Source organism: Mustelus asterias, chromosome 10, assembly GCF_964213995.1.
Source record: "Mustelus asterias chromosome 10, sMusAst1.hap1.1, whole genome shotgun sequence".
Lineage (NCBI taxonomy): Eukaryota > Metazoa > Chordata > Chondrichthyes > Carcharhiniformes > Triakidae > Mustelus > Mustelus asterias.
This window is the reverse complement of record NC_135810.1, coordinates 82,978,637-82,997,384: the sequence shown is the minus strand read 5'-3', so window position 1 is coordinate 82,997,384 and position 18,748 is coordinate 82,978,637. Positions and strand designations below refer to the sequence as shown.

Sequence of the window (18,748 nt, the reverse complement as noted above, 5' to 3'; positions counted from 1 at the left end):
TCAGCCTTGACTTCTGTGTTCAAGTCCTGGAGTAGGACTAGAACCTCGATCTTTGTGACTCGAGACAAAAGTGCTTGCAAGTAAACCATAGTTGATACAGAATAGCAGGTCACACATGAATGTATAATCTGTGATTACTGTGCCTCTGTGAGGGTCGGAGCCAAGTCCATTGTGATAAATTAGTGCAAAATTAGAATGTGAATGTTCAGAACATATTCAGAATTACTTCCTTGCTGTTCCTTGCATGTCTACTGAATTTCATGCACCTAGCAATTCTATGTCACCCAACCATTAGGAATCCCAGATAAACATGTAATAATACCATAATAATCTTGGATTTTTAAAAGGTCTTTGATAACTTACTGGTTAACAGATTTAGGACTAGATTACACGGGATCAGAGAACAAAACGAAGAAAGACAGACAGATTTGTATTTATATTGCACTTTTCACAAACACTGGACATTTTAAAGCACTTTATTTACAAATACAATTTATATTTTTAATTAGCATTTGATCAGTTCTGAAGATAGTCTTCAAATGGATTCAAAGTCCCATCTTTCGGGATGATTGGTCAAAGAGTTCTCGTATTCAAAAGCTCAGGTCACATAACCTTTCCAGCTCGCTGACTGACATTTACATCTGCTACTTTCTTGGCTTCTGCTTGGTACTGGCAGTCCGAACTGTTTGTGCACAAATTTGAGAACACAATGTAACTCAGGCCAGCCTGCCTCCAGAATGCCACCATCTTCACCTCACTCCTTTCACTGAATTAAATACTTAAAAAGTCTAGTCACTATTGTCGTTAGAAAACACAGCAGCCTATTCACAGACAGCAAACACCCATAAACAGTAATGTGATAATGCCAAGAAATCTCCTACAGTGATACTGATTAAGGAATAACTATTGGCTACAACACTGGGGATACCTCCCCTGCTCTTCTTCAAAAGACTGCAATGGGATCTTTGCATCCAACTGAGCAGGAACCTCGATTTAATGTATCATCTGAAGGACCACACTGTCAGCCTTGACTTCTGTGTTCAAGTCCTGGAGTAGGACTAGAACCTCGATCTTTGTGACTCGAGACAAAAGTGCTTGCAAGTAAACCATAGTTGATACAGAATAGATTGCAAATTTGCTACAAAGCAGTCAGAGTTAAAAGTAGATACCAAGACTAGCAGAATGTGAAAAGTGGTGTTCAGGAATCAGTGCTGGGGTCACTGCTGCTCAATACTTGCATAATGATTTGGACTTTGGAATTGGACGAATAATTTCAAAATTGGTTGATAATATCAAACTGGGAGCATAATACTGAAGAATATTGCAAAAAATTAAGAAACTTGAAGAAATAAATGGCAAAATAATTTTAATATTGATAAATGTAAAATGGTGCATTTTAGTAGATGAATTACAGAGACCATCTATTCCTTGGAAAATGAATCTAAAGGGGGTGGAGAATCAAAGGAATCATGGGTGCACATCATTGAAAACAGCAATACAAGTTAACTATGTCACTGAAAGTACAAACCAAGCACAGGGATTAATTTCTAGAAGAACAGAATTGAAAAGCAGGGAAGGTATGTTAAATTTGAGTTATGATATGAACTGATGATACAACTGGACAATCAGGTCCCAGAATGGAACTCTGGCTCAATAGAGTGTACTTTTTATACTTTTGCTTAGAGACGTGGATGAACAGAGTCACAGGGCTGCCAATTAACTATTAACAAAAGAATAAAACAATTAAACATGAAAATATTGACTATAATACCATAACTCCTTCACCCCTCCTAAATCTTCACAGATATACATAGATTTTCAAGGATACCAAGTTACAAAATATATCTTGTAATGTTCTCGGTAAGTGCACAATCCTTGTAAGCCAACAGACCAACTGTGGTCAGACACACCACACTTTGAAACCAAGTGGCAGACGCCACCCATTACAACTTCTGTGGATCTCTCATCAAATTCCTCAAGATGCTTGTCATACTGAACCAACTTGTCTCACTGGAATTCAACTTTAGCCTGAGAGTTTGCAAACTCCACTCTCATAAAAACACGTCGTGGAATCATCTCCTAAAGACTTTCTCTCAGGTGCCTTCATGAAGGATCCAGTTCCAGGATTTCAACCTTTCCTTTCAGTATTCTTCTGGCTTGGATTACCAACTACTTTTAAGCTTCAACATTATCTTGCAGGTGCCCAGCCATGCCAACAAACCTCTACTGTTTCACGGGTTGTATTAAGATGTCACCAAAATGTTGATTTACCTTGGACGTATAGCTTTAAATCTGGTTCTTGCAACTGTCTTTAACTCAGCACACTTCCTCTGCTTTTACTTCAACTTCAAACAACAGGACCTTGTTCAGCTCCTCGTTCTACGTTCCTTGAATTAACTGTCTTCCTGAGACATACATTTTTGCCCCAAGTCCTTGGTTTCTGGGATATCTGCTCCCTGCAGCTCCTTTGTCCTATCCTGTTTCCTCTAGGTTCAGCTTAAAAACTAAACTCAAAAGTTCTTTCTACTCTAGGGTGGCCCCTGGTTGCTAAGCAACAGCCTAATCTTTCTTTAAACCCTGTTTTCTTATATATCATACACCCTTTAATTACAATGCAGGCACAGTTTTAAAGTGACCAAAAGCATAGACATCCAGGCACCTATAACATAAAGCTACCTTTAACAAAGTTTTAACTCTTTCCTATACAGAAACACAAAATTAAACTTAAAGATTTGCCTTGTTTCTAATACCCACACATACAAACAAACATTACATAAAACTACGTTGGTTTCCTGACACTTGTAAAGAACTTTGGTTAAACTACACCTGGAATACATGGCAGTTTTGGTGCCTATACTACAAAAAGAATATTGATGTACTGGAGAAAGTACAAAGATCCTATAAAAGGCCAACCAGTATGAAATAAAGCAACATATAAACAAGGACAGAATTTATAACTTTTGTATGGAAAGTCAACTATATATGTATGTACGATCTATTTATTACTTCACCCTCTAAAATAATTTCAGCTGTAAGTATAATGGTCTTGACACCTCACATGCAACTTGGGTGAGAGATTGACTGGCAATACATTAAATAAATCTAACATCAGTGAACACTTCCCCTGTAGAAATCCTCACTTCCTCGTTACATAATATCAGTTTCTGTAATCCAACAAATCTGGCCCTTGTGCATCCTGCAATTTTCATTGCACCACTATTGGGAGCCATGCCGTGAGGTGCTTAGGGACAAGTTCTGGCATTCCCTCCCTACCACTCCTTAAAACTTCAGTATTGGACATCTGCTTTAATACTTCCTTATGAAACTCAATGTAAAATTTTGTTTGGTGATGTCCTTTAAAGCACCTAGAGACATTTTGGTAAAGGGTGCTATTTAAACATCTTATTGTTCAGTGATGTCGATAAAGGGATAAATATAGATCAGAACACTAAAAGTTCCTCTGCTTTTTCCCCCCCAAAGTAGTGCCACAAGAATTTTTTTTACATCCACCCGAAATGGCAGACACAGCCGCATAGCACTCCCTCAGTACCTCAACCTAGAATATGTTCAAGTCTCTCAAGTGGGACTTGGAAAACACAATCTTCTGACTCAGAGATGAGTATTACCAAGAGTGACACCCAAATAAAGTCAGATAGATTAAATCATACTCAGACAAATATTTAGTTTTAATTGAAATGGTTTCCAAATCTAAAACCATCTTGAATTATCTTAATGTATATTTAATAAAATGTGATTTGGACCATTTGACAACTTTGGGACCAATTGAAATAACAATGCAAATAGCCAATATAGTATGAATATAAATTAATCAAAATTTCACATGTTGGCACACAATTCACTGCACCAAACATGCACACAGAAACCCAAAAAATGTAAACCTTGTATGCATTTGCACTGCATAGTGAATACTGTAAAAAAAAGTTCTATATTATTCAGGTATTTATCAAATACACATTAGATGGACATGCAAATAAACATGGGTTTAAAATATTCATGGCAGTGGAAGGCAAAAATCTATCAAACAAACTGAAGCTAGCAAGTATAAAAAATAGATTTGCTGTGGCATTGGTCAAGGACAAAGTCGGGTCCTGAGCACAGCTGTGATGGTTATCTGCCAACATGTCCTGTTCCTTTAAGGCCGCGGCTAAAATGTCCCTGAAGAGAATCCAGCCAATTGCAGCTGCTTGTAAATCTTATGCAGTGATTTAATGGTATGCAAGTTGCCTGTTAATGTCAGACTCTAGGTCAAAACCCCGAACAAAGCAGTTGCTTTACTTCTTTAAGACTGTTCTAAATGTGTGACCAGCTAGATGGACACCAGTTCCAGAAATGTTTAATATATAATACATATTACCTGGTCTTGTGTGGCATTGCTTGTGGCTGCATTATTCTGCTGCTACAATACAGCTGTATCCCTTTAAAGCCATGCTTGATTATAGTAAAACAGTGTTTTAGGAAACAACAATGTTACCTTGCAATAACCCAAGTAATTATTGAATGCACAGCTGCATACCTTTCTCACAATACTGTCCTCTACATTGGATTTCTTATTACTGCCCTGTTTGCCCATTAAAGTTATCTCTAATTGGCAGAAAGGTTTGGGCAAGATGTCGCATTGTGTGAAGAATTTCCGCCATTCTGCAATATAGGCTTTCAGTAAAGCGGTGTCATCCTGATGACTCAACACCCTCTGGAAAATAAAAACATATATCATTCACACCAGATCAAATTTCCAACATCCACAGTATTTTGCTTATGTACCATTTGCACCGGGCCAGCAAAATGCTATTTCTGGGCAGTACACTAAACACCGTTATAAGGACGAAAGGCATGTTACATCTAGACAGCAAAGTTTAACAAGCACTGTTCAGGCCTATAATCCTTTCTGAACTTTTCTGAACAGCTGTTACAAGTAACAATTAATTGAGGCACTCTGATATTTACTGTGACAATACAGTGCCTTTAAGAAATGTATTTGTCATGTTTCTGGTGAAGGGTGTGTTTATGCTTCAGCTCTGATTACAATGCCGATTGTTTATAGCCAGCAGCGCTCAGGCTGATCTTGCAGAAGATTAATTGCTCCTAATTATTGTGTTTGTTTTAATCTGGGCTAATGTATTATTGTTATTCTTAGAGTTGTTCCCTGGGGTTTCGGAGTAGGATTTGATTAGGTTGATTGACAAGAAGAAAATCATGAGTGGGTGGAGCTAGGCTTACAGAGAGGAAAAAAACAGGCAGCTGCAGTTTGAATTTGAAAAGCGCAGTAGCTCTTTTCCTTCTCTCTCTTTCTAGAAATTGAAGTCTGGGGACCAGCTAGAGGTATCTCTCTCTAGAGGTCTGTAAAAGGGGAGAGGTCTCTCATTGGAGTTCTGCTATACGAAAACAGGTTTTCCTCCGGAGACTACGGTTCGAGAGTCAGAAGATGGGGGTGTATCTCCATCCAGAGGGGTTAAAAGGCTGGAAGACTTGGAATTCATGTAAGCTTTTGTCTCTTGCCAACTGATTCTAAAGAGGAGTTTACAGCTTTGGGGATAGTACTTAAATTGGAACTAATGGAAATAACTAGCAGTTAAGAATTATACCTAGTCATGTTTAAATATTTCAATTGTTAAAAGTTATACTAAACATTTTTGTTATATTTTAACTGTGTTGTTTTAATAAAAGCTTCCTAGTAGATCAATGGAATCACACCTGGAGTGAAACATCTTGTGCTCGCACTAATGCCAATATCAAAAATAGTTGGGATCTAGGTAACTTCATAGTATACCTTGGAGTATTTCATCTGGTGCCTAACACTTACACTATATCTTTTGAGACTGATGGTTGCCAGTAAGGAAGACCCAAGATGATAACAATAGTTGGGTAAATGCGGGAATATGGGTAGCCCTGCTAATGATTAAGGCCTCAGATGTGGAAAGGTCATGAGAAAAAGGAGAGCCTTCAAGAGATGGGGATCGAGGGAGTAGTCATGGGTGGGTCAATTTACATGAAGGGTTGGAGGAAGAAATAATAAGGATTCGGGGGAGGATACTGATTCCAATTTTATTTCTTCATTGAAGGTAAAGTCATAGTCCCAGATAACCACAGGCACTGACTGGCAGTGATTTAACCTGAGGATCACCACATCTCAGGTGAGGGACAAGATTGAGAAGGTGAGCCTTCATGAATAACCTTAGCCAGTATGGGAATTGAACCTGCGCTGTTGGTATCGCTAACCAGTTGTCCAGACAACTGAGCTAAATCATTATTGTGCTGTTTTATCTGCTTGTAGTTATGTTTATTTTAATATGTAAATAAATCTGATAAGTAAATTTAAATTGCATCTTAGTCTGGCAGCAAGGTACTTTCTGCCACTCAAGATGCGGAAGGGCATGGTGAACATCCCTTGTGATTTTAGTGAATATGCTGCAATTAGAGATTTGTTAATCTGAGCATGCCAATCTGTGTATGTCATATATGCAAGAGTACTTCAATATATTGGGATGCTTATGATAAACAGCAGAACGGTGTATGTAAAAATCTAAATTGTACATAATGATAGCCTGTGTTTACATAAATGGGCTCTGAATGGCATCAAGTTATTATGAAGTGATCTATGAAAACTGTTTCATGACACGTGGTTGATAGTTTAATTTTCACACAAGGTCATATAAGACCAAGTTTTGCAACATTTTACCAGCTAAAAATAGTGCTGTACAAACCGAAATATATACAAATTAACATAATCTGGAAAGCAATTCTCTCAACCACAAATACAAACTTCTACTGAACAATTTTGCTGAAAATATTGATACAGGAAATAAAGCTACCACAAAGGTAAATCAAAATTAAACAACGCGTTCTGAATAGTATATTAGGAACTGCATTATAATTTCAGTGTAAAAACATAGCTTCAATGAGGCTGTATACAAAAGTATGACGTTATTCGTAATAACGTAATAAGTATTCCATTATTCATGTAAATTGAGTGTGTGTCTTTATATGTCCTGTTTGTGAACAGAATTCCCACTCACCTGAAGGGGCTTAAGGCTCTGAAAGCTTGTGTGGCTTTTGCTACCAAATAAACCTGTTGGACTTTAACCTGGTGTTGTTAAACTTCTTACTGTGTTTACCCCAGTCCAACGCCAGCATCTCCACATTACAAAAGTATAAAGCAGTGAATAGAGTAATTAGAACATAAGAAATAGGAGGAGGCCATACAGCCCTTCAAGCATGTTCCTCCAATTCAGAAGGTCATGGCTGATCCTTGCCTTTAGTTCTAATTATCTACAGGATTCCCATATCCCTTTATTCCTTTAAGAGTCCAAAAGTCTAAATTTCCAGCCTTAAATATATTTGATGACTGAGTAGCTATAGCCCCCGGTCCAGATTTCCAAAGATTCATAAACCTTTCTCCATCTCAGTCCAAAATGGCCATCAACATCCTAAGGCTATGTCCTCTAATTCTAGAACCAGGCCAAAATGCCTTTGAGCATCTAACCGATCAAAATCTCTGAGAATCACATGAAATAAACTCAAATAACATTCTAAACTCCAGAGTACAGGTATATGCCATTGAACCTCTCCTCATAGAAAAAACCTCTCATCCCAGGAATCAATCTAGTTAACCTTTGTTGCACCCACTCTATGGCAAGTGTATTTTTCCTAAGGTGCAAAGACCAAAATTGTACAAGTGACCTCACTAAGGACATGCACGTTTCCAGTAAGAATTCCTTACTCCTACCTCTTCCGTACTCCAACTCTCTTGCAATGAAGGCCAAAACATATCTTGCCTACCTAATTGCTACCTGAACCTCCATGCAAAGTTTGTGTTTCTGGTCTAAGGACACCCAAAACCCCTAAATTTCAACATTTAATAAAATGTTTTTAAATGGTGAGAATGTATTTTTCTGTTCTTACTATCAGAGTGAATTATCTCACATTTCCCCAGTTTATATAGTGTCCTCCTCACAACTGACTCAGTAAACTTAGATACATTACACTTGGTATCTTCATCCAAGTCATTAATGCAGATTGTAAATAGTTGAGCCCCAACACTGATACTTGCAGCACTTTATTACTAACAGTATGTCAACCTGAAAATGTGCCCAATTCTGGGCATTACATTTAGGAAGGATGCAAAGGCTTTAGAGAAGTTGCAGAAAAGATTTACAGGAATGGTCCAGGGTTGAGGGACTTCAGCTACTTAAGATTTGTGGATAGATTGAAGAAACAATGTTTTTCTTTACCTTAAACAAGGAAATTAAGAAGAAATTTGATAGAGGTGTTCAAAATTGTGAGGGATTAAGACAAAGTGTAGAAACAGAAACAAAGCAGATAAAGTGGAAGGGTGGAGAACTGAACAACATAATTTAAGGTGATTGGCAAAAGATCAAAAGATGGCATGAGGAATAACTTCTTTACTCAACAAATGGTTATGCTCTGAAATACACTGCGTGAAAGGAGTGTGCAAATTCATCATGACTTTGAAAAGGAAATGGATAAGCACCTGAAGGGAAAGGGCAGGGGAGTGGTACTATCTAAACTGGTTTTGCAGAGAGCTAGCACAAGCACAATAGGCCATTTGGTTACGACACAGGACAACATTCAATTATGTGTTTAATCCTTCTCTCTTTTATGCCTTTTAATCAATCCTCTATCCATGTTAATAAATTATCCCGAACCCTATGAATCTCATCTAGCCCAACAATCTTTTGTGTCACCATTTCGAATATCTTTTGAAAATCTAACGATACTATGTCTGGTCCCCCTTTCGAACCTACAATCTTAAAAAAAACTAACGGATTTGTCAACCACAAATTCTCTTTCATAAAGTCATATTGACACCATCTAATCCTATGATTTTTGAAGCTCTCCATGACCACTTCCTTGATTATAGATTCCAGTACTTTCCCAAAGACTGATGTCAGGTTAAACAGCCTATAGTTCTCGGTTTCTCTCTCCCTCCTTGCTTGAATACATTCAAATCACTAGGACCATTCCAGAATCTGGGGAATTTTGGAAGATTACACCAAGTGCATCCATTATCTCTGCAGCTACCTCTTAGAATCTGAGGACCATTAGGTCCAGGCAATTTGTCAGCTTTCAGTCCCATTTCTCCAGTACATTTCCTTTACTAAATGTTATTTATTTTCCTCACTCACATTAGACCCTTGATTCTCCACTATTTCTGGAATAAGACCATTAGACGTAAAAGCAAAAGTATGCCATTTGTCCCGAGTCTGCTCCACCATTCAATAAGATCATGACTGATGTAATATGATAATCCTTAACTCCACTTTCCCACCTTATCCCCATAAATCTCGATTCCCTTACTGATTAAAAATCTGTCTATCTCAGCCTTGAACATACTTAACAACTCCACCTCTATAGCCCTCTGCGGTAAAGAATTCCACAAATTTATTACCCTAAAAAGAGAAATTTCTCTCCAACTCTGTCTTAAATGTGCGACCCCTTACTCTGAGGTTATGGGTCCTAGACTCTCCCACAATGGGGAACAACCCATCATCTACCTGTCACGCCCCCTGAAAATCCTGTGTGTTTCAATAAGGTTGCCTCTTATTCTTCTAAACACCAATGACTACAGACTGAACCTACTCAAACTCTCTTCGTAAGAAAATCCCATCATACCCAGAATTCAACTTAGTGAACCTTCTCTGGACTTCCTCCAATGCCAGTTTATCTTTCTTTAGATAAGTTGGATCAAAACTGTTCACTGTATTCTGTGGTCCAACCAGTATCTTGTATAGTTTTTAGCAAAACTTACCTATTTTTACACTCCATTCCCTTTGGAATAAAGGTCTACATTCCATTTGCCTTCCCTATTATCTGCTGAACTTCTGTGCTAACGTGTGATTTGTGCAAAAGGATCCCCAATCCCTGTGCCGCAGCTCTCTGCAGTCTTTCTCCATTTAAATAATATTCAACTTCTTTACTCTTCCTATCAAAGTGCATAACATTCACATATCCTACATTATATACCATCTGTCCAGCTTTTGCTCACCCACTTAACTGTCACAATGAAGACAAACAAAAATATTGAAGGTTCCTATTGTGATGGTTCTGTGCCTTTATGTATTTTTATCATGTTTCTTGTAAGGGGCATGCTTAAAATTCAGCTCTGTTTCACACAATGCCAATTTGTCTGCACCAGGCAGCTCACATGTTGAGAATGCAGGCTAATTGATTTTAGCTTGGAATGTTTGTTTTAATCGGAGTTGGTGCATTTTTGTTTATTTTGGTTTTTCCCCTGGGGTTTCAGAGTAGGGTTTTAGAACATAGAACATTACAGCGCAGAACAGGCCCTTCGGCCCACGATGTTGCACCGACCAGTTAAAAAAAAAAACTGTGACCCTCCAACCTAAACCAATATCTTTTCGTCCATGAACCTATCTACGGATCTCTTAAACGCCCCCAAACTAGGCGCATTTACTACTGATGCTGGCAGGGCATTCCAATCCCTCACCACCCTCTGGGTAAAGAACCTACCCCTGACATCGGTTCTATAACTACCCCCCCTCAATTTAAAGCCATGCCCCCTCGTGCTGGATTTCTCCATCAGAGGAAAAAGGCTATCACTATCCACCCTATCTAAACCTCTAATCATCTTATATGTTTCAATAAGATCCCCTCTTAGCCGCCGCCTTTCCAGCGAAAACAATCCCAAATCCCTCAGCCTCTCCTCATAGGATCTCCCCTCCATACCAGGCAACATCCTGGTAAACCTCCTCTGCACCCTCTCCAAAGCCTCCACATCCTTCCTGTAATGTGGGGACCAGAACTGCACACAGTACTCCAAGTGCGGCCGCACCAGAGTTGTGTACAGTTGCAACATAACGCTACGACTCCTAAATTCAATCCCCCTACCAATAAACGCCAAGACACCATATGCCTTCTTAACAACCTTATCTACTTGATTCCCAACTTTCAGGGATCTATGCACACATACACCTAGATCCCTCTGCTCCTCCACACTATTCAAAGTCCTCCCGTTAGCCCTATACTCAACACATCTGTTATTCCTACCAAAGTGAATTACCTCACACTTCTCCGCATTAAACTCCATCCGCCACCTCTCGGCCCAACTTTGCAACCTGTCTAAGTCTTCCTGCAAACTACGACACCCTTCCTCACTGTCTACCACACCACCGACTTTGGTGTCATCAGCAAATTTGCTAATCCACCCAACTATACCCTCATCCAGATCATTAATAAATATTACAAACAGCAGTGGCCCCAAAACAGATCCCTGAGGTACACCACTTGTAACCGCACTCCATGATGAATATTTACTATCAACCACCACCCTCTGTTTCCTATCCGCTAGCCAATTCCTGATCCAATTTCCTAGATCACCCCCAATCCCATACATCTGCATTTTCTGCAGAAGCCTACCATGGTGAACCTTATCAAACGCCTTACTAAAATCCATATATACCACGTCCACTGCCTTGCCCCCATCCACCTCCTTGGTCACTTTCTCAAAAAACTCAATAAGGTTAGTAAGGCACGACCTACCTGCCACAAAACCATGCTGACTATCACCTATCAATTCATTACTCTCCAAATAACTATAAATCCTATCCCTTATAATTTTTTCCAACATCTTGCCGACAACAGAAGTGAGACTCACCGGTCTATAATTCCCGGGGAAGTCTCTGTTCCCCTTCTTAAACAATGGGACAACATTCGCTAACCTCCAATCTTCTGGTACTATACCAGAGGCCAACGACGACCTGAAGATCAGAGCCAGAGGCTCTGCAATCACTTCTCTTGCCTCCCAGAGAATCCTTGGATAAATCCCATCCGGACCAGGGGATTTATCTATTTTCAGACCCTCCAGAATATCCTGCACATCCTCCTTATCAACTGTAATACTGTCTATTCTACTCCCTTGCAACCCAGTGTCCTCCTCAGCTATATTCATGTCCCCTTGCGTGAACACCGAAGAGAAATATTGGTTCAATGCTTCACCAATCTCCTCCGGTTCCACACATAACTTCCCTCTGCCATCTATAACTGGCCCTAAACTTGCCCTAACCAACCTTCTGTTCTTGACATACCTATAGAACGCCTTAGGATTCTCTTTAACCCTATCCGCCAAAGTCTTCTCATGTCCCCTTTTAGCCCTTCTAAGCTCGCTCTTCAACTCCCTCTTAGCCAATCTAAAGCTTTCTAGTGCACTACCCGAGTGCTCACGTCTCATCCGAACATAAGCCTCCTTTTTCTTTTTAACCAACAAAGAAACTTTTTTGGTGCACCACGGTTCCCTAGCCCTACCAATTCCTCCTTGCCTGCCAGGGACATACCTATCACAGACTCGCAGTAGCTGCTCCTTGAAAAAACTCCACATGTCGGACGTTCCCAGTCCCTGTAATCTCCTAGTCCAACCTATGTTTCCTAATTCTCTCCTAATAGCCTCATAATTACCCTTCCCCCAGCTAAAACCACTGGCCCGAGGTTCATGCCTATCCCTTTCCATCACTAAGGTGAACGTAACCGAATTGTGGTCACTATCACCAAAATGCACACCAACTTCCAAGTCTAGCACCTGGTCTGGCTCATTTCCCAGCACCAGATCCAATATAGCCTCACCTCTAGTTGGCCTGTCTACATACTGAGTCAAAAAACCTTCCTGCACGCTTTGAACAAAAACTGACCCCTCTAACGAGCTAGAGCTATAACAATTCCAGTCAATATTAGTATTTGAATAGGTTGATTGACAGAGACAGAGTCATGTGAATGGGCAGAGCTAAGCTTGCAGGGAAAACACAGTTCTTTTTTACTTGAAAACACAGTCAGTTTCTGCCTGGTCCTGAAAGAAACAAGAGGTGTTTTTCTGGCTGTCTCTCGCTCTCTCTCTCTCTCTCTCTGGAGGCTGCTGTTTGGGGCTGTCAAAGACAGGTGTCTCTGTCTGTCTGTCTCTCTCTCCAGCTAGGACTGTTAACAAGTACAAGCACGTAAGACTATGGTTTTAACTAATTTTGAAGAGGAGTTAAGTCTATAAGAGGAATATTGCTTGAATTTGAATCATACAGTGTAGAAGAGGCCATTCTGCCCATCAAGCCTGCACCAACAACAATCTCACCCTATCCCCATAACCCCACGTATTTACCCTGCTAATCCCCGACACCAAGGGGAAACTTAGCATGGCCAATCAACCTAACCTGCATCTTTGGAGTGTGGGAGGAAAATGGAGCGCCTAAAGGTTAAACTAATTCATTTGTTATAAACTGTATTGTTAAATAAAGTTTGTTTTGATAAAAGCTTCCTAGTGTGTCAATAGAACCACACCTGGAGTGAAACACCTTTACCTCACACTAACGCCAAAATAGAAAAAGTATTGAGGTCTAGTCGGGCTTCATAACATACTTTGGGGTTTCTGATCGGTACCCTAACACTATTGCCCATTATTTTAGCTTCAAGCCTTATCCATTATACAATTTGCCAGAACACTGGTCTCAGTCCAGTTTAACTAGAGCCTGTCACAACAGAACAGCCTTTTGTTTCCCCAGTGATGGTGCCAGTGCCACATGAATCAAATGCCTCATCCCCCACACCACTCGGAGCCACATTTCCAACTTTGAGCGGTTTCACCCTATTCCAACTTGGCTCAGCTAGTTTAACCGCTATATGCCTCATGAGACAATGGCTTGTGCATTGACAGACAACTCAGTGTTCAGTGAAACAGGAGTGTCTTTCCCCAGGATGCAGGCCTAGACAGAATTTATGGAGACCTTGGGTTGTCCTAATGTCAGAGCTCTCCTTGCAACCTCCCTGGTTGGGTCCAAATGCAGAACATAATCCAAAGATTATTACTTCAAGTTCTGTTTTTAGAATTTGAACCCTAGCTCTTCAGAACTCCCCCGTCCACCTCAGCAGAACCTCATCCTACCGATGTCATTGCTCCAAATGTGAACCATGATGACCATATCCTTGCTCTCCAACTTCAAATTCTTCTCCAACTGCAGGGAATTGTCCATGACTTTGGCAGCAGAGAAACAATATAACTTTCAATACGCCTGGTTGCTGCTGCAAAGAACAACATCTATCATTGACTATGCCATCTCCTAGCACTATCATATTTCTTTTCACCCATCGCACTTAAATGGCACCTCTTGTATCACCATGACATGGTCAGTTTGCTCATGCACCCTGCAGACTTTGCAGTTATTGACATAGGCATCCAGAACCTGATACCTGCTGATTAATATCAACGGTCAAGGTTCCTCCAGCACTGCTCAACTCTCAGTCACACCCTTCTGCCCCTGACCACGAACCAGGCTTTTACCACTTCATAATCTAAGGGATATGACTACTGCCTGTGTCCAGACCTCAGTCTCTTTCCTAATGTCACAATGTCTGCACTCTGACTAAAGCCTGACAACACTGAACTGATGTCTCACAAGATGCAGACACTTACTGTAGATGCAGCTATCTGGGATTGCATGCTCTCCACAAACTTAAATACACTATTGCTGCTACATACCAGCCACACCCTGTATAACCTTATTCTAGCTCAATAATTTAGTATATGTATTCAATCTAGTTTATACTTCGTTGTCTTTTAACTTGCACTAAGATCAGAACTTAGTTATTGATATATTAAATATTTGTCTGCAGCACCGTTCTCTAAAGTATTGGAGGCAAAAGGCAGCACTTCCTTCTCCTCCTATACCAAACTGCCAACATTCACATTCTGTTTGAGATGCTCTGTCCTGTGACCACTGTGTGTCTTATTCAGGATAGTTAACAAAATATTCAATATGCAAATATTTTTTTTAAAAAAGACTTACAGCTTGAGCTTGTTTTATAAAATCTAGAATGTCTTCTTTGAGAGCCTGATGAATTTTTGCTGGGCCCTTATCATCCCACAGACAGACAGCATGAACATCTCTATGACAAAACAACAGTATTAACAATGTAGAATTCTGAACACAAGAGATATTAGCTTCAATAAAAGTAAAACACAACATACCTTGGTGATTTGTTTATTGTGCATGAGACTTTTTTTTGATTTTAAAATTATACTATTGCTCTAAGTAGGAAAATAAAATGGCTATGAGCTAAACCAATTTTTGTAAAGAATGACCTACAAAATACAAATAACCTGAACCTTATCAAATTCATCCAGATCAGTATACAGTCTGATTAAGCACAAATAAAAATAAAATAACTCTACGCTGTTTCCAAATGGAAGTAGTGTATTAACCTAGTATCATGAGTTCTGAGCTCGTCATACCACAAGAACAAAGCATTGAGGTTTTAACTTAACTCAAACTTAAATTAGTTCTCTCCTCGCATGTTTCATTTGTACTTTTATTAGAAGTCTGCCAGAATGCTTTGCTGAAGGTTACGGATATTTGATGTTTATTAATTTTAAATAGACCATGGAAAACCTATCAAAACAATGGGATTGATTTTCCATATTTCTGTCTGATTTTAGGTAGAACTGGGGGAGGCAGGAGGTGTAAATCAGAAATAGGGTTCCAATAGTTTCTCCATCACTTTTAGGATTCTGGTCAGGAGCAAAGGTGAGCATCCCAATAACTGTATGTGTACAAATTTGAGTATTAATGAAACATCACAGGGTTTCTTTTCTAATTGCACCACAGCAATACTGAGTGCTAGGAAAACCATGCACTGCTGCCCCACATATTGCTACATCCACATGGAAGATGATTTAAAATCTAAAAGTGTTGCCAGAGTGTAAACAATCACAAGGCAATCAATTATTTTTCTTGGCCTCTCAAAATTTAGATTTGTAGTCTAAACTGCAGGCTTTTCTTTATCTGCTCCAGAGATAGGAGACCTCATTACAACAGCCGGTATCAAGGGCCTGCTGCAGCAGTTGCACTCAAATCCTATTTGCATTCCACTCACCAATCTCCGAGACAACCTGTCTACTCAAAATATTTAAATGATTCTTAAGCCAGGAAATTGGTTGGGATCATAGATGGGGCTGTTGAGGAAGCCAGAAGTACAGTTCACTAAACAAAAATCTATCCCAACATTTTTATATTAGATTTTCCAAGTAATCCAGATACTTACGAAAATAAGTCAAACCATTGCTGCTTTGTCACAGATTCCTGCCGTAACAGCTTTAGAACAATGGGCCGCATGAGATCCCATTTGTCTTCAAACTGGAGGGAGCCTTTATTCTGAAAGAAATCAACATGAGGAGGAGTGGCATTATTAATGATTAAGGCATTAATCAGTCTACCAACTTATATCAATGCTTATTAATTGAGAATTTAGTGAATTCATAATACTAGATGTACTAAAAATGTATCTGAATGTAAATTCACATTACAATTGAACAGATTTTAAATTTTATTTATCCAAAGCGACTACAACTCCTATGAACTATGAGCTATGAACTCCACAGGAACAGGGGTAGGCCGTTCCGCTGCTTAAGCCTGATCCATAGACTGGTGACCAACTCGATTTACCTCAGTGGATACTTAGCAAGCTGAACTAGGTCATTCAATCTTAGTGCCCTGAACTCAGCTTCCAAACTTTGTGTTGGGAGGAAATATATACTATTATCTACTTCAACCTGTAACATTACAAAATATCTTGGACATTTTGTCTACTTATGTCAAAAGAATTCTGCACGTATTATTCTTGTCATCTATTGCCTCTGTCCTTACTGACCTGCCAGCCCCCAGTGCTTCAATTTTAAGTTTTTAAATTCATATCCCTCCAAGGTCTTTCCCCATCTCTAACCTCCTTCAGCACCAGATCTCTCCCACCAACTCAGTTGCTCCAAATCAAGCCTGTTGTACAATTCACTTCTACTCCAGTATTGCTGCCCTTCCTTCAGCCAACTCAGTCTCATACTTTGGAATTCCTACTTGAGAGTGGATGTTTCCTCTTGTGGGAAAATCTAGAATTAGGGGCCACATTTAAAAATAAGGGGTTGTTCATTTAAGTTAGAGATAAGTATTTTCTTTCCTCGCCAAAGGATGAGACACTTTTGAATTATCTTCCTCAAAACGTAGTTCAAGAGTTTTTGAATACCTTTAAGGCAGAAGTAGATGGATTCTTGACAAGGAAGGGAGTGAAAGGTTAATGGGGTAGGCAGGAATGTGAAGTCAAGGTTAAAATTAGACCAGCCACGATCTTATTGAATGGCAGAGCAGGCTCAACGGGCCTAGTCCTGTTCCTAATTCGTATGTTAGTATGTTCACCTCTCCATCACTTTCTCATAATTCAATATGCTCCTGAAAAATCTACTTCCTTAATTTAACTTTTGTTGACCTCTCCTAAGCTTTTTCCTTCGGATTAGCATCAGTTTTCTTCATACTGCTCTAAAGCACTTTGCAACATCTTTTTTGCTTTAATGCACAAGCTAGCATAAAAGAGTTGTCAAGTGTTAACTTGGTATAATGGGAGCATTCTTGCCTCCAAGTCAGAAGGTTACAAGTTCAGGTTCCACTGAACTAAAATGAGATTAAGTCATATTTCAAGTTTTTTTAAAGTTCTCCTGCATGCACAGTTAGTTGATAATTCAGCCAATCTGTTTAAAGTTGGATAAAACTGCTTTTTAACAATATACTAATATGGTTGTAGTCTTACTCTGTTCTTCCTATTCTACGTTTGTGCAGCCAAGATATAAATTCAATGTGCTGGGAATAGCAAGTTTAAACTTGAATTCTACACTTCCCATGGTAGATTGTACAATTTATTTATCGGGGCAGTGGTTAGAAAAAATATAATTTCAATAGAAATCATTATTACTAATATCTTCTACCAATACCTTTATAAACAAAAAAATGGCTTTTCATAGCAAAAATTTGAGAGTTCTCATCTCCTGCATCATTAATACCCTGACAATGTAGAACAATTCGAAGAAGACGTGGTCTATAGTAGCTAGACATCAGGCTGCATTACAACTTTTTCATAATTGTCCATCCTAAGATGCAAAAACCTAATCACTTTTTTTTAAATTTCGCTCGGAGTAGGACTCCCACTCCAAAATAATCTAGTCAAAACCAGGATGGGGAACTGAAATGCACTACTTTACAATTTACTGTTTAAATAATTCACATTCTCGTAGATTTCAAAGGAGAACAACATGTCTTAATATCCAATTTATCAGAAACTAGATTTAGATTATTAATGCAAGATGCAGAGTCACTTATTTATCCAAAACCTCAATTCCAAAACAGCTAATTATCAAACAAGGAATCACTATTTTCCCTTTTATAAAAGGCTTAAATGCTGAGTTATTGATGTAAAGTGCTGCAAGGACCTATGACTCTCCTTCAGATGCAATCCAAGTTCTACTTGATCCATGAGTATTACAATTAAGTAAACTGGCAATGTTTGAAAATAACTCAAAGCTACATGAGTGAGATATTATATAACCTCTTTATCCAAAAATATGAGGGTGTGTTATAATATTCACCAATAAAATGCATTGGTCTAGACTTGCTCTCAGCAGTGAAGAAATGGTGCTTGCTGTTCACATTATTGACAGCCATCCATATACTTCGTGCTGGCTTATCAGGGGAGATTACTTCTGATCTGTCCTTCATCCCACCCCTGTATCAGTCACTACACGAGACCTGTAGTGCATCAGAAAGCAAGGAACAGTCTGGCTCTTCAACCAGATTGAAGAATCCTCAGACACACAAAATACAAGCCAGGAAGTTTAAAACTGAAAGTATAAATTAGCTTTAAATTTATATACGTAGGAAGTGAAATGGGAAATACAGATGCG

General features: G+C 39.2%; 1 protein-coding gene across 2 annotated transcripts in view; it reads right to left on the bottom strand.

The window, feature by feature from the left end:
- LOC144499717 (cullin-5) overlaps positions 1–18,748 on the bottom strand; it is a 76,352-nt gene that overhangs the window by 45,823 nt on the left and 11,781 nt on the right. For both annotated transcript variants that reach the window (XM_078222052.1, XM_078222053.1), the window contains exons 2-4: positions 16,072–16,181; positions 14,817–14,916; positions 4,535–4,711 (exon numbers count right to left, since the gene is read on the bottom strand). In XM_078222052.1, coding sequence (XP_078078178.1) covers positions 4,535–4,711; positions 14,817–14,916; positions 16,072–16,181 — 387 coding nt within the window. The remainder of the gene's footprint in view (positions 1–4,534; positions 4,712–14,816; positions 14,917–16,071; positions 16,182–18,748) is intronic.